Source organism: Onychostruthus taczanowskii, unplaced genomic scaffold (genome assembly GCF_017590055.1).
Source record: "Onychostruthus taczanowskii isolate IOZ18803 unplaced genomic scaffold, ASM1759005v1 scaffold10, whole genome shotgun sequence".
Lineage (NCBI taxonomy): Eukaryota > Metazoa > Chordata > Aves > Passeriformes > Passeridae > Onychostruthus > Onychostruthus taczanowskii.
The window spans coordinates 8,515,661-8,541,433 of NW_024496526.1; the positions used below are offsets into that span (position 1 = coordinate 8,515,661).

Sequence of the window (25,773 nt, forward strand, 5' to 3'; positions counted from 1 at the left end):
AAAAAAAAAAAAAAAAAAAAAAATAAAAAAAAGAAAAAAAAGAAAAAAAAAAAGGCAAGGAAACAAGGGCAAGGGCTTGTTTCTCCTAGGAACCATGGGAGCTGTGCATGAAAAGGGGCCTTTCCAAAGTATCAGCTTTGCTGTAGAAAAAGATCTGAGGTAGTCTGAAATCATATTTCAAATTAAAGCTATGTTTCAAAAAAAAAAAAAAAATTCTCAAAAACCAGACACACAACCAACAAAAGTGTGTAATTTTAAAATACAGAGGAATCAAATTCAGTTAACAATTTTAGAGTCTTCCTGCTCCTGAGTTGATGAGGGAAAGAGAAGGGAACAGGACTAGAGAAAAAAATATAAAAATAGTATCTCTTTTGTTTGCTTGGAAGCAACAAAGTAGCTCTGGCTGCCTCCAAGATTGCTTTGCACTATTCATTTCATAACAGCATATTTTATAGAGCTTATGTTAGAGTTCTATATTTAATAGCTTAATACATGTTCATTAATAAAACATATTTGCTTGAATCAAGATGTTTGGGCTTGGAACAATGTTAGGTTTTGTGATTTTTTGGGGGCAGGGTTTGTTATTTGGTTTTGTGAATTGTTTTCTTTTTTGCAAAATGGAAAGAGGTTCTTTCAGTTCACATCAAAGGTCCCCTTCTCTTTAGTGTGGAGGTTTTAAAAATTTTAATTCAGCTTAATTTTACTTTTCAGAAGTTAACTGGGAAGGGGTTACATGCAAAAGTTGTTTGTGACAGCTTAGAATCTGTGGCTGAGCTGAGAAGGGAAATATATTTCACCCATGATGGCACAACTTGATACTGGGTTTTGTGACTTGGAATAGAAACAGCCTCATGCAACCATGGCAAAATAATTCCTTAAATATACTGGTGAGATGCAGAGTCTAAGTGCTCCAGTTGGTACCAACACTTGATGGGTTTATGACAGTGCAGTTTGCTTTGGAATTATTGGAATAAAAATAACTAACCACTAACTATTCCACTAACAGTTAGCTGCAGACTTTTTTTTTAAAAGCCTTGTGAGAGCTCTGCAGGCACTAATGCAGGGGGTTTTGTCCCTCCATATCTTTCTTGCTTGTTCTTTTTATTTTTTTAAGTATTCCATCTTCTCTTCACAGGACTTACTGCCCTGTGAGCCTCTTTTTCTACTGAGACATCTTCACAGCCCCTATTCAGCCTATCTTCTATGAAGGCAGTGAGCAATTTGATGGGTTAGGAACATAATCATCACTATCTCTAAAGCAAAAGTAAAAATAGATTTCTATTAAAACACAAGCTTAAGGATTTACCTTAAAACTATAAATAAGATCCAAGAAAATTATACTGTATCCAGTAGAGCCTGTCCAGTCCAGAATATTTTAAGTGGCTTTTATAATGTAATCTTATTGAGGCTGACTAATCTTTAAATATGTTCTTTAGCTTTGCATTTCATTAAAGCAGATGTTTTCTGTCCTTATAGTCATATTAAATCCACACTGAGCCAATGCTATGTAAACTTAATAACAAAATATTCCCCTTGAGTTCTTGCCCAAGCTGTCTCTGATTTTTCTCTCTTCACCAGGGAAGTCCTAAAGATTCAGGGGCTATGTACAAAGCAAGGGATTTACATCCAAACTTCATTAATGTGAAAGTGTAATATTCAAGTTTTTCAATTTTTTTTCCATGGAAAAGTAAAAGCTGCTAAACTTGAGAAACAGGCTGTGCATCAAATGATGGGCTGTTGTGACCATTCTTTAGGAAGCAAGCTGTAATGAAAGTCTGTCACTGCTGGACATGTTTCATAAGGAAAATGCCATCCATCTGTACTTTCTTTTTATCATGTTTTGTGGGGGGAATTTGAGAGAGAAAGAGAGAACATGCAAGTAGATGGACACTGACTTTTGCCAGAAGCTTCTAAGAATACTGACAGATGTTTAACAGGAGGCTGGAAGCCAGGCATCACTGTGATAGTTCATGGTGGAATTAGCAGTTAGAAATGGACACTCAGCTAAATACCCTTTAAAAGTACTGAGTACAGTAGATTGTTTCAGGATAGATTGAGAAGTATCCCTTCAGATCTTACTGCTAACTGCCTTGCGCAGCCTTATTTACTGTATACAGGAGAAAAATGTCACTGTCAAAATCATTGTCAAAGTTCTCCCCAGCCTTCCTTGCCCTCTATTGCTGGTCTGCAGCAGGACCAAACCATTTTCAGCTGCAGCTGAGGTAAGCAAGTGAAGCTGGCAGTCACTGTGGCATAAATACAATCTGCTTTTGTGACAAGGGTCAGGTTTTAGAGACAAGTTATCTTCCAGATTGCTACAGATCTGTGTCTGTGTCCTTTTGAAGAAAATGGTGGTCTGGCATCCTCCTTGATTTTTTTTTTCCAGTCATTTGTTCTTTAGTATGAAGTGATTTCTTGAGTTGTCCTGCCTTTCTCTGGAAGGGAAGTGCTAGAGAGTGTGCAGTATGGTGCTGAGCTTTTCTGTTTTTCTTTCCTTTTCATTTTGTTGGGAAAGACATTCCTTCTGTTGTGGTTCCCTGGTGGGGCTGATGCCGTGACATTGTGTCCTCTGTCTGCCTCTTGCTAGACTAGTCTCTCTGCATTCCAGTAGATTTAGTCTGATGCATGTACACAGCATTAACTGACTATAAATCATCAGTTAAAGCCACATGACATGCAAAAAACCAAGCCCATAGGTCTGGGGCTGGTAGCCTGAGCCCAGCAAATCTGCTCACTGTGAGTCCCAGCCCTGATCCCTTCTCCTCCAAACATAACAGATTATTTCTTTATGATCTGGAATTCTTTTCCTTCCATTTCCCAGTGCAAGCTTTCTCTGTTACTATAAAATCTACTCTCACAAGCAGACTTTATTTTTTATAGCTTATGAAGCTTTTTAGTGTTGCCTGTTGGGTGTTTTCTGGAGAGGTTTGGACTGCTGGGATTAATGTCTTGGTGCCATCTATACTTCCAGCAGTTTCCTTGAACCAAAGCAGTTCATGTAGAAAGCACATTGAGAGACAAGTTGCAGTGCATCACATCCAAAGAGTATTTAATAGTCACATTTTCTTCGCGATATGTAAATGAGACTTAGGGGTCTTGACCTGTGTTTTCTGATGTTAGCGAAATTCACTGCAAATGTGCTGTGCACCCCTTAGTCAGGCTTGCATTTATTTTGACTACAGGATGTGATTAATTTGTGTGATTGCAAAGAAAATGAATGCAATTATGTATGCTGTAAATGGCAAACATTTTAGCCTACTCACTGTGTAGGTCAGAGAAGCTGTTCTTCACATCAGCATGGAGTCTTGTGTTCAGCTCATGCACAGCAAGTGTAAAGTGCTTTTGTCCTGTCTAGCCATGAACGCGCCATGTGCTTCCAAGAGCGGCATCTCCTGTTCCTGTTTGGTTTGCAGCGTATGAGTCTGTTCTGTTTGAACCATCCCACCTGTTGGAACACCTCTGCAGCCCCTGGCAGGGCTGTTGGGAGCAGGTGGCTGACTCCTGTCCTCTCTTGCAGCGCTGCAGTCGCCCATCGAGTACCAGCGCAAGGAGAACAGCTCGGCGGTGCTGCGGCCCCAGGCTGGCAGGGTCCCTCAGCCCAACACCCGGCCCCATTCCTCTATTCCAGTAGGGTCTGAGAAGCCTTTGAAGGCTACAAGCCGTAACCCTTCTCTCCCACCCCTGAAGATATCTACCTCCAATGGCAGCACAGGGTATGAGCACTCACAGCCTGGAGACAAGTATGAACAAAGCAAGGTACTGAGCTCATCTAATAAAACATGATCTCACAACCCGTTTCTTGTACCACAGGTGATCCGTGATGTTATCTTTAATTAGCAGCTAACCAGGTCAACAGGAATCAACATACTGAAGCAATGGGGTAACATGTGATTTGGGATTAAACAGCTCATGCAAAAGCCCTGGCATCCACATGGATGATGCTTCATCTGGGAAACAGAGACAGAGCCTGACCCTTAAGCATTGATCTCGATGTTTTTCAGGGCACTATGCTTGCAGATCTGGTGAACTAAATATCCATTTCCAGTACTGGCAGAAGTAATATTCAGTCTTCTCTTTTAACCATTAACCACCTATTCCTGAAAAAGTCTGTGGTAGGGAAGAGCTTAGACCTTTTCCTGTGTAACAGCTCGTGCAGGGTGCCGCTAAAGGTATAATTCAGGTACCTGTGCGCTGTACACAAACCACCAAAGAGTCAGTGGCCACCAACCTGTTTGGACCCTGCTGCTGTCTGAGGCTGAGCAAAGCCACTTTCCATCTGACCTATATTTAACTGTGAGTATTCACTCAGCTTCATTTGTCTCTGTCCCCATTTGGCTCAGCACAGCCCATTCATCTGTGACACCCCCCCAGATGAGAACACCCAGGGACGCAATCGTTAGCAGCTTTGAAGTCTGATGTGAAATAGGAGACTGGTTTGTATTAGGTTACTGCCACCCTTCAGATCTCTAAAATCCTTTTCTGCCAATGTGAACTTCCAAGTGTTTTGTGTCCTTTTCCCTGGTCCGGTTAGGCTGGACATGAAGTAGTAGGATTGCTGCCAGAAAGGGCAGGTTCCTCCATGCCGGCCGCTCACCGGTTTGTGTTGTGTCCGTTTGCAGACTGATTTGGGAGGGTGCAATGGGACCTCTTCCATGGTGGTGATTAAAGATTACTATGCACTGAAGGAGGATGAGATCTGTGTGAATCAAGGAGAGGTGGTTCAGATCCTTGCTATCAACCAGCAGAACATGTTCCTGGTGTACCAGCCTGCAAACGACCACTCTCCAGCTGCTGAAGGATGGATCCCTGGCAGTATCTTGGCTCCCCTCCCTAAATCCACTACAGATAATAGCGATGGAAGCATCAAGTAAGTGCCCTATTGGCTTCACTGGGAGCACTATGTGGATTTTTTGAGGAAAATAAAATAAATGAATAAAAATAAACAAACCCAAATGGTAGGGAAATCCTGCTGATTTTTATCCACAGTGCCATTGGAACAAGCTGAGTGGTCAATCCGCAGCGTCGGGCAGCCATGGTGGATAGCTCGGGTTTTGCTTATTTTCATTTTGTGGGATTTTGTTTATACTTTGGAGAGAAATAAAACCATAGACGGTTAAAGATATGCTTTACGTGACACCATTTTACACCAACATGGACCTGCTTGGACTGGACTTATATTTATGTTGTATTAAGTTACTAATCTATATATTGGTTATAACAGCATCTAGATTAAAAAAAAAAAAAACCAAACACAAACATCCAGGCTCTGTGTTGGACTGAAGTTTGCTTCTCAAGGAGGAGAGATTTTGTTGTCTATGGCAATTTCCTTGTACAGCTTGTATCTTCTTTTTTTTTTCTTTTGTTTTGTTTTTTTTTTTCTGTTTGCAGTATCTTTTGTAATATATTTTTTTGTTTGCAAGGCCCCCATCCAAGTACATTCCTGTAAAAAGTATTTTGCACTATTTAAAAAAAAAAAGAAACAAACTCACATTGATGAAGTCAGGTTGTGCAATATAATGAATAGTCGCAATGTTCATCATTGTACCTGTAATGTAACTAATTTTAAATGTACTATTTTAAATATGTAAAATAAATTTTCACTATGAGCATGTTTTAATGAGGTAAAAGAATTAGTTTGACCCTTATTTTTTTGTTTGATTTTGTTTTGTTTTGATTTTAATTTTGTTTATAATATTTTGTTGTTTATTTAACAAATGTGTGGATATATATTTTTCTTTTCTGATTTTTAGAAATTTGTCAGTCTGAAATGACTAATGCAAGGAAGTGGTTTTTTGGTATTAAATACAGAAGGTACAACCCTCTTTTCAGTAATACCTGTTGATTTCTTTAAACATCTAAAATGACTAGATGGTAATGCATGATGTATGCTACAAATTGTGTTACCTTACACAAATACCTCAAGGCGCAGAATTGAACACAAGGAAGGATTTTGTGACAGATTCACTAAAAATAATAATTTGATCTCTGCTGCCGTTTCAGTTAAGAGAAATGATGACTTTACCTGTCAGTCAGTAAGGAATGCTACCTGGAATTGCATGTTAAGCCAAAGGAATTGCTTGGCACATCTCTTGCACATCCGCCACGGCCATTCCCAGGTTCCTCTCTAGCCACAATTTGCAACCACGTGCCCTTAGAATCATCCACGGTACCAGACTCCTGGTGAAGACTGATTTCATGGCAGCTGTACAGTAAAATTCTGCATCAAATTCTCTAGGCAGATGAATTGTGGCCAGGAAGGTGTGGCAAAACTGAAAGACACATGAATTGCACTTTTTTCTTTCTCACTGCAATGAGATTTAAAGTCCTAGACAATTTTTTCAGATTCAAACAGCTAAAACAACCCTGAAAACAAAAAGATGCTTCAATAATAGGAGTCCTATGAATAAAAAACAACCTGGAGCTGTGCTGTCTTCAACCCTATCTGGACTGTCAGATCACAGTGGCTACTTAGTTTAAGTAATAAAACTGTTCTTCTGTGACAAATACTGTACACAAAATATACGGTCAATCCAGCAGTGTTGGCACCATGAATTATTCACCTATGTTCATTGTATAGATCAGGGAGCCTCATCTGCCGGGTTCTTGCTGCTTATATATCCTAAAGGAAAACATAACAGTCCTGAAGTGTTGGATAACTTCCCGTGCCGTGCAGTTCACGTTTGGATCTTGTGCAGAAACGCCCAAATACCGGTCAGCACTTAGTGCCTGTCTGAGCTGTGCAGGGTGCTCTGGTGCTCCCTATCTCAGACTGCCCTTACAGGCTGAGTTAGTGCACACTCTAATCCTGGTTGCAAAAACAGTTGTCATGACCCAGTTCAGTCTTGTGGCTGTGGCAGGGTTTGCTTGTTCTTTAACAGAGCTACTGAACAGCTCCCATCAGCGCTGAGGGAAAAGCAGGAAGCGCGTAGGAGGCAGACGCAGTGTTCATGGGGGAGTGTCGGCTGTGTGGGGCATCCTTTGGGTCCTGCCTTGCTAACATACTGCGTTTTATTGGCATCACAGGTGATCCCTGGATTTCATACAACTTCCTTTGTAAAATGTATCAAGGTACTGTAGACGTGACATGTGCCAAACATTGGGCTTAAACATGCAAATCAAATTTGCATGACTTAAAGGTGGGCAGATGCTTTGAACCTGGATCCCAGCTCATCACACTGCTGTTTTGAGAGCTTTATGCTTTGGACAACATACCCCTCCCCAAATTCCCCCTCAACCTGTCCACTATTTTAACCAAATGAAACCCATATCAAGAACTGTTTTGATTTTTTTCTTATGTCTGCTTTGATATGCAATTCTCTTGTCAATGCAGCATTGCTCTTACAAAGGTTGATATTGGTCTTTTTTATTTTTTTTTCCAAGAATGAGGTCATAGGAGCAGTAATAAAGGGTGAAAAATTTACTGGAAATGGTGCCTGCTGTAATGCTAGCCAAAACCCATGGCTGACTGATGTCCTCTTTAACTGGATTGGCAAAGTCAAATCAGAAATTCTTGGTCTTGAGAGACACAGCAGAGCTTGTCATTCTAGGAAATTACTTATCTCTTGGAAAATTAATAACACAGCTCCTATTTATTGAGCTGTTTGTGTTCTGAGCAACATGTAGTGAGCAACAACTTGAATTTCTTTTTTTTTAAAGTTTGTTATACTGAGTAATCTATTAGGACCATTCTTATATATTTATATTTGTTACACTACTTTCAACCAACGAGACTAAGGACCAGGTTGGTCTTTAAAATGTAGCAAAATTAAAATAAATTTGTATTTGTGGCAATGCAAGACAAAGTCCCTGAAACCAGATGACCAACTTTGAGTTGCCTGTGCTTCCATCATGGACATTTTTTTCCTGCTCCATGCATTTAAACAGCAAGTGTGGCACAACATCTGCTTTGCAGAACTCTTTGGTTTGGTTTTTAACTTCAGCTCTCATTGCTGAGATTGAGACAGGCATATTGCCTGCTGGTGGCTTTCACCTTCTAGGAAATTGCAGTAATTGCAAATGTGGATGCTGGTTCCCCTTTCCAAAACCTTTCTTCCTGCTCTGATTTGCCGTTTGATTGCTGCGTTTTTTGGTACAACAGGAAGTCATGTTCATGGCATACCCTGCGCATGAGAAAGCGGGCGGAAAAGGAGAGCAGTGGCAAAAATGAAGCCAATGGGCCACGTAAATCCAAGGATATTCTGGGGAACAAAGTCTCTGTTAAAGTGAGTAAGGCCATCTGAAAGCTCTGTGCTGCTCTCCTGCTTCCCATCCTTTCCACCCCCTGTAGCATCCTCTCCTGAGAGAGGGAGGGGGCGGCAATTTTGAGTTTGGTTTTGGTTTTTTTGTTGTTTTGGTTTAGTTTTTTGTTTTGGTTTTTTTTTCAACTTCAGTTCTCTTTTTTTTGGTCTTTTTTTGTAGTATCCATTTTAGCAGGATTTTTGCATGCAAGATAAAATGCAGTTTTTGTTTTTTGTTTTCTTTTTCCTGGCATCCCACACACAAGTAAGTAATCCTCATTAAGAAACCCAACTATATACATAGTTAAATAACTTAAAATTGGGACACTAGTGATTTACTGACCTCTGATCTGCTTCATCAGAGCAGCTGCAGCAGTGAGAAAGCCACTGGGTGAACCAGTGGCCTTGCTGATGAGTTTTCTTCAGGTCAATATTTCACCAGATGTTAAGATAAAGGGTTCTCAGCCTGGGGATTCTTAAGGTTTTTGGTCTATAGAGATGGTCTCAATGACCTTTTTCTTTCCATGTTATCAGACAGGGCAGAGATGCTGACTGTCTTGCCAGGAGAAGGTCTCGTGTGTGTGTCTGTGTGTGTGTCTGTGTGTGTCTGTGTGTCTGCGTCTCTCTCTCTTTCTCTGAGATCTCCCAGTATGGAAAAGTTTGAGAACTGTGGGGTTAAGCTCCATCTTCTGCTCTGGGTGCCTGACTACTGTGCTCCAACTCAGAGGATCCACCCCTATAAACCGACCATGAGGCCTGCTCAGGACTAGTCTGGGGCTTTCCCTCCCAGCAGAGGCAAGCAAACACTTGTGATTTTGACACAACCAAAGCCCAGCCTTGATGCAGGAAAGCACTTGAGCATGTCCTTTGGATCCACCCCTCTCTAGGAGAGTCCATGATGAAGTGTTTTCCTTTGCAGAGGCTTTCTGTCTTACAAGCCTGGTGCAATAGCCCTGGCATGTGCAAAGGGAGGAGCCCTGACACTGCATCCCGGGCGTCCCGGCACCCTCCGGATGAGGAAGGACTGGGTCCGAGGGAAGAGGCTGCTCCAGCATGGTGGCACAGCTCTTCCTTCTCTTGCTTCCTCCTTGTTTTCACCACCTGAATGAATTGCAGAATCACTGCTGCTTCTCTGGCAAAAGCATGTCTTTGCCTTTGATTCCCTTGTTTTGTTGTCAGTTTGTTTTTTGTTTGTGTTTCAGGAGCATTTTCCCTACCGTTAACCATTTCCATGCTGCTCACAATGGTGCTGCTCTGCCCTGACTAACCAGTCTCTTTTCTAATCTCTTGTTCTCTTTATTCTCTTCATGCTGCCAAACAAGGAGACAAACAGCTCAGAGGAATCAGAGTGTGATGACCTTGACCCCAATACTAGTATGGAGGTAGAGACAATCATCCTTGTGATTATTTTTTCCCAAAAAAGTGTGTCTGTTTTGAAATGCCTTTGCTGCAAGAGGAGTTGGTGGGTCTGTATTGCTTGCAGATGTGTGTGCCAATTTAGTGTGAGTCACAGAAAGTGTCAGTTCTGGTTTTGCCAAGCCTTGACCTGGAGTTTGGCCTTCATTTGTAGTGGGAGCTCAGTAACAAGCTCCTACTGAGCTGGAGGCTCTCATAGCCGCCCTCAGTCTCTGCTTCCTATTTGAGACCTCAATCCAACAATAATGCAAGTGTGTCAACTGCTGATAAATGTAGCATCTTTCTATATTAAAAACACCCTTTGCCCTGGCAATATACACTTGAGCTGCCAGTCAGGCCAAATATTGTAGCACAACCAGCACTTTGTCTAGAAAATCAGAAAATACAACGTTTCTCTTTTCTCTTAGCAGAGTGGGAATTGCATTTCTGTCAAGGTACTGGAGGAGGGTGGTAAAACCAGTTGTGTGAATGTACCTGTGTCTCAGGGAAGGCTGATGCAGATCTGTGGACCCAAATTATGCTACATTATGCCACTGTTTTTCCATTGTGAAACCACCAGTCCTAGTGGAGTGCCTCGTTGAGAGAGCCTAAGAGAGCTTAAAATCATGAAGAGCTATGTGTCTGATTCTCCTCAATTAGATCTAGCAGGATCTTTTTTGTTGTTTTTTTTTTCCTCCTGTTTACAGTGACCACACAAAGCATTTCTTTACATTTTTCCAAGGCCGAAAGAGATTCCTGTTGAAACAGGCAAGGACATGGTTCAGAGAGATGGTGATTTTGTGGTGATGACAGGACAGGTCACTGGAGAACAGAGATATTTGTGTCCTAGCAGATCTCCCGGATGCTGTCAGCCAGGCTGCACTATAAACATCCTGCAAAAGAAAGCTGATCTTCCTCCTGAAGGGAAAATAAAAAGAGGGAGAAGTGTATTGAGGTGCACCACCTAGGCAGTTAACCTGCTTTTATTTAAGAAAGCTTGCTTTTATTTTAATTGTGTTGGGATGTGTACAAAAGGAAAGCTTTTGACCCAGCTGACATCCTGGAGATTGAATGGTCCTCACCTCTAAAGCTGCATTATTCTCAGGAGTGTGTTTACATTTCCAAAGAGTGTTTTGCCAGTCATAGGTAATATCTGCAAGTGTATTTATTATAAGGCAGTGCCCATTACTACACAGATGTCTGTGTAATTTTCATTCACTGAAAATTGTCCTGTGGACCAACAGGTGGCTGAGACAAGGGTGATTGTGCAGAGCTGGGTGAAAATCACCATTCTTTTGCAGAGGATTTCTGTGGTTTGACTGTTCAACAGGAGGAAAACCAGATGGTTTAGAATTTCCAGTGGGAGGTATCTGAATCCTTGCCTTGTCAGCATTTCTAGTCTTTCTGATGGCTTGATTTGGGTTTTTACCATGGTACCGTCTACTGTTCTGAAATTCAGGAGAAAAAAAGCCTTTCTATTTAAACCAGAAGACACCAATGTGAAGTCTCAGCTATGGTATCAATCTGCTATTGGGGGAGTAACTGTGTGCCTTCTGTGTGACTATTTACACTCAAAAAGCCCCGTCCTGCATCTCCCAGGTCACTTACTGGAGCTGACAGTGCCACTGCACTGCAGAAGCCACAGTATTCTTCATGGCTTGGAAAGCTCAAGTTTGCTTCTGGCAAAACTCTGTGGCCAAGCAAATATTTAAAACGGCAGAGAAAGAGAAAATAAGAGAACAATTGTGGGGTGACTTATTAAGGTCACACTGCCCTGCAAGGAGCAGCACAGCCCTTGCTTCATGATGGCTTTAGTACATCTGCAGCCAGGATTGAGTGTGGTCATCTCACTGGTCTGGCTAAGAAATACTGGGAGGAAGGGATTGCAGATACCCAGTATAACCTAAATAAAGTCATCTGGAGGGAGCAGAGCAAGGGCAGGCTCATAAAATGCTGGTGAAGCCCTAGAAGAGGCCATGGGGGAGTCTGGTCTGTAAAGGTCTGAGGTGTTCACCTACTGGAAGCCACGACTGCTCTTCCTTTTTCTTCATTATGAGAGTTTTGATTTTCCTTTCCAAACATGTTAAAATAAATGGGCCACATTATAGTCCAGGAGGCCAAAGCCTTTTCTCATTAAATCAGAGGCAAAACAAGCTAATTCCAACACCAGAGCCTGATTCAGGGCTTCATCAATCTTCTAGGCCTCGTGTGCTGGGCTCAGATAACTTAGAGAGCTGTGCTACCCCTCCAGCCCAACCTGTGTGTGCAGTGAACATCTCCATCTCACCTTGTTTTGCTTTCCCTGCTCTGTGTGGAATGTCCACTGGTGAGTTCCCAGGGCAGCTGGAGACAACGTGACAGCCCAAGGAGAGGGAACACCTTGTCCTCACAGCTGGCCAGGCTCGTGAGGGGTTTTATAGATGCTGGGAGTGGTGACAGAAGAGCTGTGTCCTGGCCAGCAGCACTCAGAGGTGCCTTTCCTGTGTCATTAAGGTGGAGTCATCACTACAGCCTGGTAACAACAGGGCCACTCACCTGGCTTCTTGTATGGGACTGTCACCCCTGACATCCCTCTTCTTCCCATGAGAACATGCACCCAGTGCTGCAACAGATAGAGCAGTCTCTAAATGCAAAGCAGACATATTAATTACCTGGAAATGTGGGTGCAATTTAGCTCCACCCTACTTCCTGCACAATAAGTTAGTGAGCTGGTCAGAGTACCCACGAAGTCCCACAGCTACTGTGGCCTTTCAGATCTGGCTTTGTTTGCTTCTTATGAAATACCACAGTGGGTTCCATTCAGTAGATTACAGGTTTCTGGAAGTACTTTGCCTTTGTTTCAAGGGAACACAAAGACAGAAAGAAATGTGGAAAACATACATTGTGAGAGCAGGAAACAAATTCTGGGTGACTGTTTAAAAGAGCTAAAATTCCACTACTGGGTTTCCACTACTGGCATCTCTTGGTGACTGTTTTTTTCCCTCTTTCTTTATTAATATGTAATGAAAGTGCATAAAAATGGAAATGAAATTTGATTTTCCCCCTCCTAGTTTTCTGCTTTGTGCTGTAGTTTCATAAAGCAGAAGGCATGAAGTCACCCATTAAGTATGTGAGTAGGAGCGGGCACTTAAGGGCCACGTGTAGCCACGTGAGTGACAGGAGTAACCTGCACTTAAGGATGATCAGAGACTCTCTTTCCACATGTCTGTAGTTAACTGCACAGGGACAGGCAACTCCACTTCTGGGAAGATGTAAGCCCTTGTGAATCAGTATCCACACCCATGTCTGGGGTCCTGGACAGTGACACAACTAATTGTCCTACAATTCTTTATTGTAACATCTCATGGGGTTGCAGTATTGCTGAAGGGGTCACAAGGCAGCTGTGCAGATACCACCAGGATACCTCTCTTGTCTAAGGGAATGTTCTTCCAGCAGTCAGAAGATCTGACTGAGGTAAACCTCACTAAATCCAACAGCAGCTCCTCCCAGCTTTGGGTGGACCTCAGGTGCAGGGTTCTGACACGGCTCCAGATGTTTTGCACAACTCCAGCTGCAGTGTTACAAGTGCTGTTGGTGACACACATCTGTCACTGAGCTCTGGTGTCTGTTCCAGTGTCTCTGCTGTGCAAAGCAGAGATGAAGGCCAGGCCAAGTCACTGGAAGTTCCATCATTAGATTAGTGAGCTGAGCTGTTGCCAAGGTACGTATGTTGGCCTTCCTAATCTGTTTTTTTCAGTTGTGACATTTTAGCATGTCAAGAACTACTCAGAGACACTTAGACCACGATAAGCACTAGGAAACATACACTGTGGAAGAAATATTGTGTTAGCACCCCACAGTCCATGTGGTTGAGTAAGTAATGTTTTGGTGGATACAGCACTGGCTCCAAGACACAACTCAGCTCAGGCCAAGAATTCCCAAGTGCTTTATGCCTTGTAAGAAAGGCTTACAAACGCTCTGGAAACCCCATCCCTGACAAAAGGCTGATGTCATGGGATGCTTCATTAAATGCCATTTTAATTTTGCCCTTTGGTAGCCTCATTCCCTCTGTGGTGGAATCCTTATCTGCTCATTTTATCAAGAAATTTCTCTAGTTAATTTGTTTCCTTTTTTCGGTGGAGGGGAGGCGGGTGACACTGTGAGCCTGTCACCCTGAAGGTCTCAAAGTAAAGTTGACCTAGCCAGAGATGGGTGATAAGTATTTTCCTGAAGATTAGAGTTTACCTAATTTCTCTCCAATTAATTTCATTTTTTTTGAGAGAATCGTAATTTTTGGTTTTGAGCGAGGTAGCAGGGAACATGCTGCTTACTCTGCTACCAGTATGAGCAAATGTGTCAGTATAGTATTTTAACTCAGTGACCAAGAGGTGCCATGAAATGGTTTACAAAATACTCAGCTGCTTGTCTTGGAGTGAACATGCCCTCTGCTGTTTAAGTGAAGCACTGGCCTTGTTACAGAGGGCTTGGTTTGCAAGACTAGGATTCTTATGCTTTGGGGAAAAAGTAATATTCTCACTCCTGGTTTTGATATGTTCCCTTATAATGGGATTAAAACGTGGCACTGGAAAAATCTGGGCATCTGCTGGGCACTTCTGTGCACTGTGTGTCTGGGCTGGGTGTAATCCCTCCAAGGAAGTGGGGTAGGCATGGCAAGGACACCCCTGCACTGTAGAAACAAACCCTGGCCAAGGTGAGAACCCTCTCAGGCAGCCAAGCTGTGTTTGCAGAGCATTTTGGGACTGCCACTGGCGTGGCAGGATGGCTTCTCCCTCCCCACCAGATAAAGCATGTGTGCACAAGTGAAAGATAAGATTGTGCTAAGAATTAGGGCAGTTAGAGTCACTTTGCATATGGGCTTTGCAGCTACTGATGCAGATGCCTTTCTATCCTTATAACATAATCTTAACAGACCAGGAAAAATACTGCAAAATACTGAGTTTCTGGAGAAGCACCCCTGCTACTTTTCTAAAGCTTGACTGTTAAGTTACACTTAATTGACCTAGATGTAAGTGACTTAGATCCCTGCAGGTCCCCAAAGGCATTCAGGTATGTGCCTTATGTGCCTTTCTTGGTCTGAGCCCTGAGACAGCACAGGCTGGAACAGGGAGAAGCAAGATCTATTCATGGCTTTTTATTGAATAGCCCTGACCTGTTCTCCCATTCCTTTATCTCACCCCCTCCTTCCAGCTGCCTGGCTTTTCCTGGTCAGTGTTAGACCCGACATTACTTGAGCAGAGGCCATTTCATGTTCTGCCTTTTGTTACTTTGCATAGGATTTCCATTTTCAGCTTACACTGTATGGGAAACAAACTCTCCTGGCCACAGAGGGGAGAAACTTTAACTTGCTCTGGGCCACGCAACAGGTATTTCATCCAATTAAAAAAAAAAAAAACAAAACTACCTCATCTCAATTAAAATTATGTTTCAAGGAAAAAGTGCACATCTGTGTTTCTCACATGCAGTGCAGGCTGAGTTTGATCCCCTTAGGGTTTGTGTTTGCATGTCAGTGGACTGACACTGAAAATGGAGTGAGAAGCTCTTGTGCTGGGTGGTTCCATCCCCATGAGTTTGTCCTCTCACAGCCAGACTGGTAGCCACTCTGGTGCAGGAGGTTTGTGCTGGGATTTCTTCAGTTTGCCCTTTTCAGCATGAGACCCTGGCCACCTTCCCCTGCTCAAGGCTGCTGTGGCCACAGGTGCTCATCTGGGGGCTGGGCTGTGAGATCCTCATTCAAACTGCTGCAGAATGAGGGGGCAAGTGTGTCCATGGGGGGATTCAGCCCTGGCACCAGAGGAGGCTGTGAGGAGAAGCAACACATGAGCTCCCATCCTCTGAGGGCAGCGAGGACACGCTCTGGAACTCCCCTTCTCCACCCCTGGGGATTACAAACCTATTTGGAAAATGAAGAAATTGTCTACAAAGGTCTTGCACTTAATCTAGAAGGACTCTGTGGAGGCTGCCACCTCCTGCCATCCAGCCACAGCCCAGGAACCTGCAGGCAGAGGCAGCAGAACCCCAGGCCTGGGAGCAGATGTGTGAACCACCAAGCCACCCCTGGATGCAGATCTGGCTGTGAATCTTTGCTTTCCCATTTCTGCCCTTCTCGCCCCATCATTTGATGTCCTCCTTCAAAGCAGAAGAAAGCCCATTCCCTTATAAGGTGCTGTATTAAATCATTTAAATGTTCTCATGCAGACAGACTTTTATTTTTGTCTAAGCTTACAGCAGGCTAAAGCTGTGCTGTGGCTGGGGGGTGTTGTTAGGTACCACTTGATTAATTAACAGATGAAGTTTTGGTAAAGAAAATGTAAATTTTACCCACAGACTCTTCCAATAGTATGTTGCAGAGATAATTTTCTTTCTGCTATTCCCATGGTGAGGCAATGAAAAAAAAATTGGTAAGGCAATTATTATAAATTATTGTACCTTGGAAGTCACTAGAAATGTAGAATTATTTGTTTATAGGGATATCTATTGCATTCATCATTGTAGTTGCATCTTCTAATGAATCCTTTAGAGTAATAAAATTAATATAAAGTGTTAACTAGTGTTTCTTTCTTCTGATCCCTAATCCGCAGGGATGGAGATCAGTGAATAATAAGGGAATTTAGTGTGTGCTGCAGGGAAGGAAAGGGAGAGCTTTGGAGAATGGATATTTCAGTTAAGCCAAACACCACAAAAATGAAGATGCATGTGCAAATGAGATGATGCCTGGGGTTACTCAGCTGAAAAGTAGATGGTGTCTGTGAGTGAAAGTGGCAAGCAATGGTTATCCACAAAACAGCTTTTTCTTCCTTTGCTGTGTTGTGTGAGAGATACAACTTAATCACAAAGATCCATCTCTCTTTTTTTCACATGCACAGAGAGGACAGAGGATGTTTTCCATCCATTGTGCCACCATTTCTTCCTGTGTGCAGGGTCCAGGGGCTGTGTGTGGGTCCTGGAGCTGCTCCCCACACCCCTGGGCTGGCAGATCCATGTGCTGGTGGCAGTGCCCAGCTGCACCCTTCAGAGGGACTTCGTGCTTTCCACATTATGCCTGGTTCATTTGGGCTTTGTGGTGGTGGTAGGGGAAAGCAGACCCTGAGGTCTCAGTGCTGGTACCAGATCTTTGCCTGGGGCTGCAAAGAAAGGCTGTGAAACCAAAATGAACCTGAATGTGCCCAAATGCCTCCTTGAATGGCACCCTGAGCCATCGACCTTGGAAAACTATTTATAAAGCCAAAATGTAAATATAAATCTTGAAGATGTATCTACTTTATTTTGAAGGGTTATTGCTTCGGTTTTGTGGCCTGGTTTCTGAGCCTCTGCAAAAACCTCCTATCAGCTTTGGCAGGCCATGAATTAGGTCACTGCTTCATTGGTGTCTTCCAAAATAGCTCTGAAATAAATAGCAACAGAAATATTTAAGGTGAGATAAACCACATTGGTGTTTATGGTTGAACATGAAATGGCTTGAACATGAAATTATTAGATTGAATTTGAATACCAGGCCTTATGAGATTATTTAAACAGTTAATAAGGCTAAAACCACTCTACTGTTGTACACCACAATGTAGTTAGGATCGATTCTGTAAGAACTCAGTGGTGTTGTCTTTGCTTTTTCCACCTTTGCTTCCTGAGTTATATTGGCACATAGAGACCACAGGGTAACAGTAGCTTTTCAAGTCTTTGCTAACTTGGTTAATTAACTAGCTAGATAAAATAACTCGTAGTTATCCAAACCTAGTTTCAAGCTGGAAAGTTTCCAGCAGTCCAATGAAATGAGTGAATTTTCACTTATGGCAATAGACCAAGAATTGTTACAGGACTGATCCTCGACAGTAGGCAAAATGAAGTATTTATGGTCTAGTGCTTTACCTTTTTTCTCCTGAAGCTGAGAACAAATTAAAGAAATTTCCTCAGACCTGGTTAGTGGCCAGAGTGCTGGTGACGTGCCCCAGGTGTGTGGTGACTGCAGGTGCTGTGTGACACAGGTGTGGAGCCAGGCGCAGGGGATGCACAAACCACCTCTGGGAAGAGTTAATGGCTTCATCATTATCACACAGACAAAGAGGAAGCATGTCCACCCCCTCAGCCTTGGTGCTGTGCCTGTTACCTTTAAGCTTTTTCAGGGTTCAAGAAGCCATAGCTTTCATTTACTTTCCCATGTGTGTTACCACTAGAGCTTGCAGCAACTGCTGGTTGTTAGAAGGTGCCACTTGTCACCTCTGCAGCACTTCTGCAGTTCTGGTCAGTCACCATGGTACCTTGTGAAAACAAATGCCTCTTTGTCACTGTCTAGGAAATAAATGCTTGTATCTCTTTGTATTTTTCAGATAATCAACCCCAATTTCATCCAAGAAGGTGAGTTAAGGACAGCTGTGCTGCAGTCGTGATTTACTCTGGTGCCACAGCACGCTCTGTACCTAGCAGCATTTGCAGCAAAGGCAGCTCTCTGCTGCTCAGTCCCCAGGCACAGCAGGCTTCCTGCTGGCTGCTGGGCTCACACAGCCTGGGGCCACAGGCCAGGCTGAACCCCCCAAACCTGCCCTCTCAAAATCTCATCCACGTGCCAGAGCATAGGGCTGGGGGATGGACAGTCCCCTCTACCTCCTTCTCTGAGCTGTAGACAGCTGGCTTTGACTGGAGCGCAGTTTCAAGGACATAATCCCAGGACTCCCAGCTGTTTGGGACCCAGATCCCATAGTTCATCCTATAATGTATTCTCTAGCCTTGTATGACTCTAGACATCCTCACCTGAAAATTGAAAGAGGCGTTGTGTGTGTGTCCCCATGTTTTTTTTTACAGTGGCTCCAGAGTTTCTTGTGCCACTAGTGGACATCACCTGCCTGCTTGGGGACACAGTGATGCTGCAGTGCAAAGTCTGTGGGCGACCCAAACCAACTATAACCTGGAAAGGACCAGACCAAAACATTCTTGACAATGACAACAGCACGGCCACTTACACGGTGTCATCCTGGTAAGGTCCTGCCTGTGGATCCCAACATAGCTGGTCCTGATGGTTGTGGTACCCTCAAATATGGCACCAGCCTGGCTACAATGCTCATTGGATGCAGTTAATTAAGTGTGGCATGGCATATCAGCACATCAGTGTGGCAAACATTGGCTGGAAAGGGTCAGACTTTAGGGCTGGGGTAGCTGTATTTGTTTCCCAAGCTGAGGTAAGGTATAACCAGAAAGGGCTGCTGGCAGACCTGGGCTTGCTCCCGTTGACTTCCTGAGCCAGCTGCAAGCCAGAAGCCAGAATGTTTACAACCCTTTAGTTTGGCTAGTATTGCCTCTGCTGGGGCTTCTCTGCTTGAGCTTGATGCCTTTATCTCCTTTGGGAGTCAAGAAGGGCAAGCCCTCACCTGCTTGCCATACCCCTATCACTGTGAATTTTCTCATCTTATTGGCAGTGGTGGGGTTGCAGTTTTCCTGAGCCTTTCCTCAGCTGTTCATAAAAAAGCCCAGATGTGCTCTGGGAAGGCTACATCTGGCTGTGCTTGGACAGAAAGATGCTTGTCATAATGTTCCTGGCTTGGCTAGCAGAGAGGAAAACTATCTTTACAACAAGCACTGGGAAGATTCAGAAAGATCTGGAGTTGAATTCAGGTCAGGTAACAGCCTGCTGCTAGATGCTCATCTGCAGCTTATATAAGAAATTTGGGGCAAACTGCAGTGGAAATCTCCAGGAGGCAATCTTTCATTTCAACTTTTCAGCACTTCTGGCACAAGCTGAAATGAATCCAGGGAGTACAAAGTCACTGAAAGTGAAAAAAGAACAGTAAGAGAAAGGGATTTTACATGTTCTATAAAGAAAAAAAAAAAAAAAAAAAAAAACACCTCTGATCAAGAGCTTTGTTTGGAGACTATTGGCTTGTCCAGCTGCCCCAGAGTATCCAAAATTGTCTTTTGTTATTCCTCAGTAGATCTCCTCTTGCCTTATCTTCAGCCTCTGTCTGGGCTTGGGATGGGGGGATATTTCCATACAGGGTTCTGGTTTTCATCACAGTCCTCTTCCTGTTGGCTCCCTGTGCACTATCAGCACTTGTATTGTCTTGTTACTCAAATAATCTTTCCAGTGAAGACACTGCCTGCCAAGCAGAGCCCCAATGGATCAGTGACTCTTACAAATCTTGTTGGCACGAGTGTATGGATTTCAGGGAGAGGGGATATTTCTGTCCTGTTTTAAACCAGCACAGTCAGACCAGCAAAAGCTGCAGAGTCCAGACAGTTATCCCAGCAACCACGTCCTTCTGCAGTACCTGACAGATTAAGCATTCAAGAACTAGCCTAGTTTTGCCATCAAAGGAACTTATTGTTGGCTCTAAGATGGGTCTCCAGTACAGCTAAAACAGTTACACAAGCAAAATCTTTTCATTCAGGCCAGCTCCCTCAAATTGCATATTGGAAACTGAAGTGTGCAAACAGCAGTGACTATGAACAGACCTGCGATAAATTCATGAGATTGCACAGAGCTGTTTATTTTCTCAGTGTGTCTCATGAAGTCAGTGCTGTGCTCTTTATCCCTGGCTGCTATAAGATGTCCAGTCTTCCAACTGGGGCCCTGGCAGCAGCATCAGATCAATGGCACATGCTCCAGGGGCCTGAAGCTCCTTGGAAATGTCACCCTGTGCTGTGTGACTGCTTCCTGCATCCGTGGGAAGCCCAATTTGTCTGGTGTGTGTTGGACTTCACTGCAGAGGCACAGCAGCTTACCATCTGCCATGACAGGAAAGATCTTCATGGGTAAATCTTTCCAGATATATGAAGTCTAAGCATCCAGCTCTGGACAGGCACAGGCAATGTTTATCTCCTGGACTTCTTGCTGCTTGAGTGATCCTTGACATCTCATCCTAGGCCACAACAGACATGAGCATTTCATTGGTAGGCAATTTGTACCAAAGGTTTGCTCAAAGGTTTCATTAACAACCAGACCCTGACATATGAAGGGATTGTACTTGGACATCAAATTGCTGGAGGGATATTCCTTCAAATGAGTTAACAGGACTTGTGTGCACGTCTGTTTGCAATGAGGCAGGACAGGAACTATGTAAAAACCATCAGCAAGTGAAGCAGTGTTTTATAACTTGGGCTTCCTGCATCCACAGTGACTCGGGAGAGCTCACCTTGAAGATCTGCAACCTGATGCCTCAGGACAGCGGCATCTACACCTGTGTGGCAACCAATGAACACGGAACCGCATCAACCTCTGCAACTATCAAAGTCCAAGGTAGCACATCTGACCTTAACACACGGGATTTTTCCTCTCTGTGGTCCCTTGGAGGCTGGGGGCACACAGGAACACCCCAAGCAGAGGCAGCCAGATGTGGAGCTGTGCCAGGTGAATTGAGATGTTAAAGTCGTACAATTCCTCAGCCACATCTCCCACTGGTGGCTGAAGGCTTTGCATACTCCTTGTGATGATTAAGTCATCTGACCACAAACATCACATTTGAGAAATGAAAATGCACTGGCACAGGTTCAGCTCCTGCATCCTGCTCCTAGTGCTGCTTCCCAGGAACTCAGTAAGGTCAGCCAGGGGAAGCTCAGCTCCCTCAGGCAGCTGAGTCCCTGGGGGAATGATGCCCCAACTGACTGCAGGAAGCTCTGGGCTTCAGAATCTGCCTGGAGCGAGAGGAACTGGGATTCCGTGACACCAATTTTCTGCCTTCCCTTCCCTTTAGGGGACAAAGGACGTGAGAGTAAGTACAGCTGGGTAAAGCTGTTCTTCAGGGATTCAACTTGGAGACATGTCTCCAAGCCTGAATTCTCAGCACTGTAATTAATGACCCATCTAATTGGAATGAATATGAAATGATGAATTGATGGGCATTGCCTCCAGCTCTGAGGAAGGATTTGCTAGCACTAGCGATGAGGTGCCAGCTGTGTTGAAGGGGATGGTTCAGAGATGAACGTCTAACTGGAGAGTTACAGATGCAGCAATGTCACGAGCATTTAAAAGTTGATTTATTTGGTCTCACAAACTGCCCTAGAGATCCAATTTCCCCAATTTATCCAAGCAAGTCAATGGTTGCACTAACTACTCCTGTGCTGAAGGGTTCCCTAAGCAAAGCACAGAAGGATTACTGGTCGTTTGTCAATCTGCTCCCAAGCACACAAAACACCCTACACACAGAAGAATTCTGAATGCCTTGCTTGTGTCATCTTTGGGCATTCAATGGTAGCTGACTCCTCACCTGCTGCTTAGTTTAGCCCCTCTACAAGGTGCAGCTGTCCTGTAGTGACCTGGTGTACCTGATACACCTGATCTTCAGAATAAAGCACTAGCCCTTATTGATGTGATGCTGGATTTGGTATTGTTTCCTCTTCCCCAGGTGTGCCAGCTGCCCCAAACCGCCCCATTGCTCAGGAGAGAAGCTGCACCTCTGTGATCCTGCGCTGGCTACCCCCAACCAGTACAGGCAATTGCACCATTTCAGGCTACACGGTGGAGTACAGAGAAGAAGGTAAGTGGTGTGAGCTGTGCTTGCTGGCTGTGAGAGTTACAACAGGTTTTATGACACAACAGGTCCCAAAAACATTCTTGTCACCACTGGCATGCCACTAATTGTCGCTTACAGATCTCAAAGTCTAAGGCAGAAAGAAGCCCTTCTATCATCCAGTCCAGACTCTCATATATTACAGATCTTTCCTCTGGTCACTTATGACAAGTAAAGCTAAGCTAAAACTTATCCATATTTTTATCATTTGCATTTTACCACCACCCTTTCTGGTAGGTGCTTCCCAAAAATGCAAAACCAAATCAGCCTCATTATTTTTTTGATCTGGATAAAGTTGCAGATCCCTGCATACTTTTCAAGCTCTGTTCTGAAATTCATTTTTTTTTAAATCCAACCATCCATTTCCCCTGAAGAATTAGCTAGATATTAAATGCACTGTCTTCCCAATATGCACAGGCATACGCTCTTGAAAAGGGCATTTGAAATTATTCACATCCCTTTTTTCATTCTTCCTGCAAAGGTGTGAGGGTCCCTGGGCAGTAAATCTTGCCTTAGGCATATGGCCTCTGTTTTTCCCCCTTCATCCTTCAAAAAATCCTACCCTATTTTAGTAAGAGTGCAAACCTAATCGCTCCATCATACTAATGCCTTCTCCTAGTGAATATTTTATTTTGACCCTCACTGTGTCATCAGTGACTGGAATTTTTTGTAAAAGAATAGAAGGTCCTTTATTAAGAACAATGACCAAAATAAACATTAAAAAACCCCAGCAGTGTTTTCAGTATTCTTCCCACTTCAAAGGTAAAACTGACTCTTGTAAAACCAGCCATTACCTTGTGAAACCTGGAAATCAGAATCTGTCCACAGAACGCACAAAATAATTGGGTCATGTTAAATAATGTAGGGGTAAAATGCCCTGAACTTACTAAAATAAGATAAAATTTTATGTATTCTTGAAGAAATCTCCATCTGTGACAGGGCTCTGTGTTCCGGGGGTCCTTTTCTGCTCTCTGATCCTGTACAGATGAGTAAATCCTGGTCCTTTGGTTGCCACAGATTGGGCAGTGGCTAGGTTTGACAGGAGCAGAAACACATGACAGAGTCACACATTTCTTTGCTGCAGTTCTGCTCACCTGCAAGCTGCCTGTGTTAAGCATCAGAAAGCTGATTCTCCTCCTGCAGCTGCAGCTTTCACTGTAGCCACCACATCTTCATCTGCAAAAGCATTTGGATTGCACTGATGCCCTGTTCAGCTTCATCTCCCTTGCCCGTGGTTTTGGGATTTTTTGCAGTATTTCTGCTACTGTTTCTTTCATAACATCAAAACAGCCCTTCCCTTCTGTCTTACCACACTGCCCTGAGACATCACTTGTAGCACACAGCCACAGCTATAGTGCTGGAGAAATCAGCTTGTCCCTGGGCTGAGCTTTTTCTATCATTATCCTGAGTCAACTGAGGGGCGTTTCCTTCTTTTCTCATTTAGCCAGATGGGAAGGTGGCTGCAACACAACATAGCTTCTTGTGATCCATTTCTGGTTTAACAGTCTGCTGTAACACTCTTAAAAACCCTGTAGGTTTTACCCTGCCAGGGTACTGCCTAAGCTGGGCAGAGAAAGCCTCACACAGGGAGTGCTTCCCTCAGCTCCCCTTCTCTCCCTCTGTCCAACAGGCTCACAGGTCTGGCAGCAGTCAGTAGCCTCAACTTTGGACACGTACCTGGTCATTGAGGACCTGTCCCCAGGCTGCCAGTACCAGTTCCGAGTGAGTGCCAGCAACCCCTGGGGGATCAGCTTGCCCAGCGAGCCCTCCGAGTTCGTGAGGCTCCCGGAGTACGGTGAGTGGGCGCTGCAGGGAGGGACTGACCACACAGGAACCCACCTGTGCTCTGTGTGGTTTGTTTTGATGGGTCCTGATGAAAGCAGGGATGCTGGACCAACTAGGGATGTAAAAAAAAGCCTGGGAGATGCTCAGAGCTAGCTCTTGGCCCCAGAAGGGATTTTTGTGTCTTTACCTCATCCAGGCTCAGAGCCTGCCTCTGCCTCAGAGGCTGTTGCAGATGCTGAGCAGGTCCCTGCTTTCTATCCCAAAACTATTTCTTGTCTTTATCTCTGCCCAGCGGGCTCCATGTCCTGGCTGGTGTCTGTCCTGCTTTTGCACCAATGTTAGCAACAGCTGCATCTTCTGCTGGGCAGCCCAGCTGGGGGCTGCAATTCCACTTGCTAAATATCCCTCTTTAGCAATGCAGCTGGAATGGGAATGCTGTGATGGAGGCAATTCCCAAGCACTCAGTGCTGCAGGAATTTGGGGCACAGCTCACTCTCAAGTGCTGTGAGCAGAGCCCACTTTTCCCCATGTTTTAGCAGCCCTGGTGCACAGCTAGGTCTGTGACTGGATTGGACAGCTGGTGCTGGATGGGGCAAGAGCTCACACAACATAGCTCTACCCCCTGTCTCTGTGGCCCTTTTCAGCCCAAAACTGCAAGGACAGTTTTGTCTCTTCTATACCTTCCCCTGGAGTGCTCTGGCATTTAGTGGTCCAGCTCACTGGAGCTGTGCCTGAGCAGTATGAAACTGGACTTCTAGTGGTAATGTTTCCTGTCTTAATAATAAAGTCTCATGTAATTTTCAAATATGCTGTTTACAGTCCACAGCAAACTGTCTTTATACCTTCTTGACTGTTCTTTGTTCCCTCAAAGACTCTGCTGCTGATGGTGCCACTATTTCATGGAAGGAAAACTTTGACCTTGCCTATGCAGAGCTGCATGAGATTGGGAGGTAATATTAACCCTGTTTATCACTGCAATAAAACACTCAAACAATGGCTTGAAGCTTTTTCCTTGGTGGGGAGTTTAGGTTATTTTGGTAGTTAGCTTGAAAACTGCTGCTTCTTTCAAAGAGCGTTGCATATCAGACACTGATGAAAATACTGACTAAATTCCGTTTTTCAAGATAAGTTCTGATTTGAGAATTGCAGATTGGCAAACTGGTAATCAATTAGGCAGCCAGATCTCTGGCAGTTGGTATCTTCTCTGTCATCTCTGGTTTGAGGTCCTGTTTTGAAGTCATGATGATTTACTCGTTCTGGATAAGCTTAATCTCAAAGACTGAGTTTGCCAAAACACTTGGGCATGTGACTGACTTATCTTTGCTGACTGGGAGAGTGAGTTGAATAGGAGCTGCGCATGCTGTCAGCCCTTCACACTCTCCACAAATAACAGATAAGGGGCATGCAAATAATTCAGGTTAATGCAATTATTTCTTCAGATGTCAGAGACAATTCTGGGGCTGAAAGGACAGGAGTCCCTCTGGTTCTGTAGAAAACTGGGAAGTATTACTAAGAGCTCAAGTTCAGCACATGGTTTCACTGGGTAGTTTTACTTTCAGGGATGGTACTATCATCTGTAAAAGTTTCCTAAATGTTTTCCTGTTAGCTTTTCTCTTAATTTCTTACTGTGTGTCTGAAAAAAAAAATGAGACAAAATGGTAGGTCAGTGATTATTTAACATGGGTTTTCTTTTAGTTGTTTGAGAAGGTTTGGTGTCTTTAATAAAGCAGCTGGAGAAGGGAGACCCACAGCTAAAATAAAAGGAGATAGAACCAGTAAAAGTGGCAGCAAATTGAACCCAGGGGAGGTTGTTAGAGGATATCAGTATGGCTGCACAAAGCAAAGTGACACCGTTTGCTCTCAGTGTT

General features: G+C 43.9%; 1 protein-coding gene across 10 annotated transcripts in view; it reads left to right on the forward strand.

Annotated features, from left to right (window-relative positions):
* The window catches only part of KALRN (kalirin RhoGEF kinase), a 473,687-nt gene that overhangs the window by 438,750 nt on the left and 9,164 nt on the right, over nt 1-25,773 (forward strand). For 6 of the 10 annotated variants that reach the window (XM_041406297.1, XM_041406207.1, XM_041406217.1 and 3 more), the window contains 10 exons: nt 3,518-3,756; nt 4,620-4,867; nt 8,099-8,222; nt 9,560-9,619; nt 17,951-17,978; nt 18,423-18,594; nt 20,729-20,850; nt 21,956-22,087; nt 23,751-23,915; nt 24,777-24,855. In XM_041406297.1, coding sequence (XP_041262231.1) covers nt 3,518-3,756; nt 4,620-4,867; nt 8,099-8,222; nt 9,560-9,619; nt 17,951-17,978; nt 18,423-18,594; nt 20,729-20,850; nt 21,956-22,087; nt 23,751-23,915; nt 24,777-24,855 — 1,369 coding nt within the window. The other 4 variants (XM_041406244.1, XM_041406263.1, XM_041406285.1 and 1 more) reach the window with 4 other exon arrangements.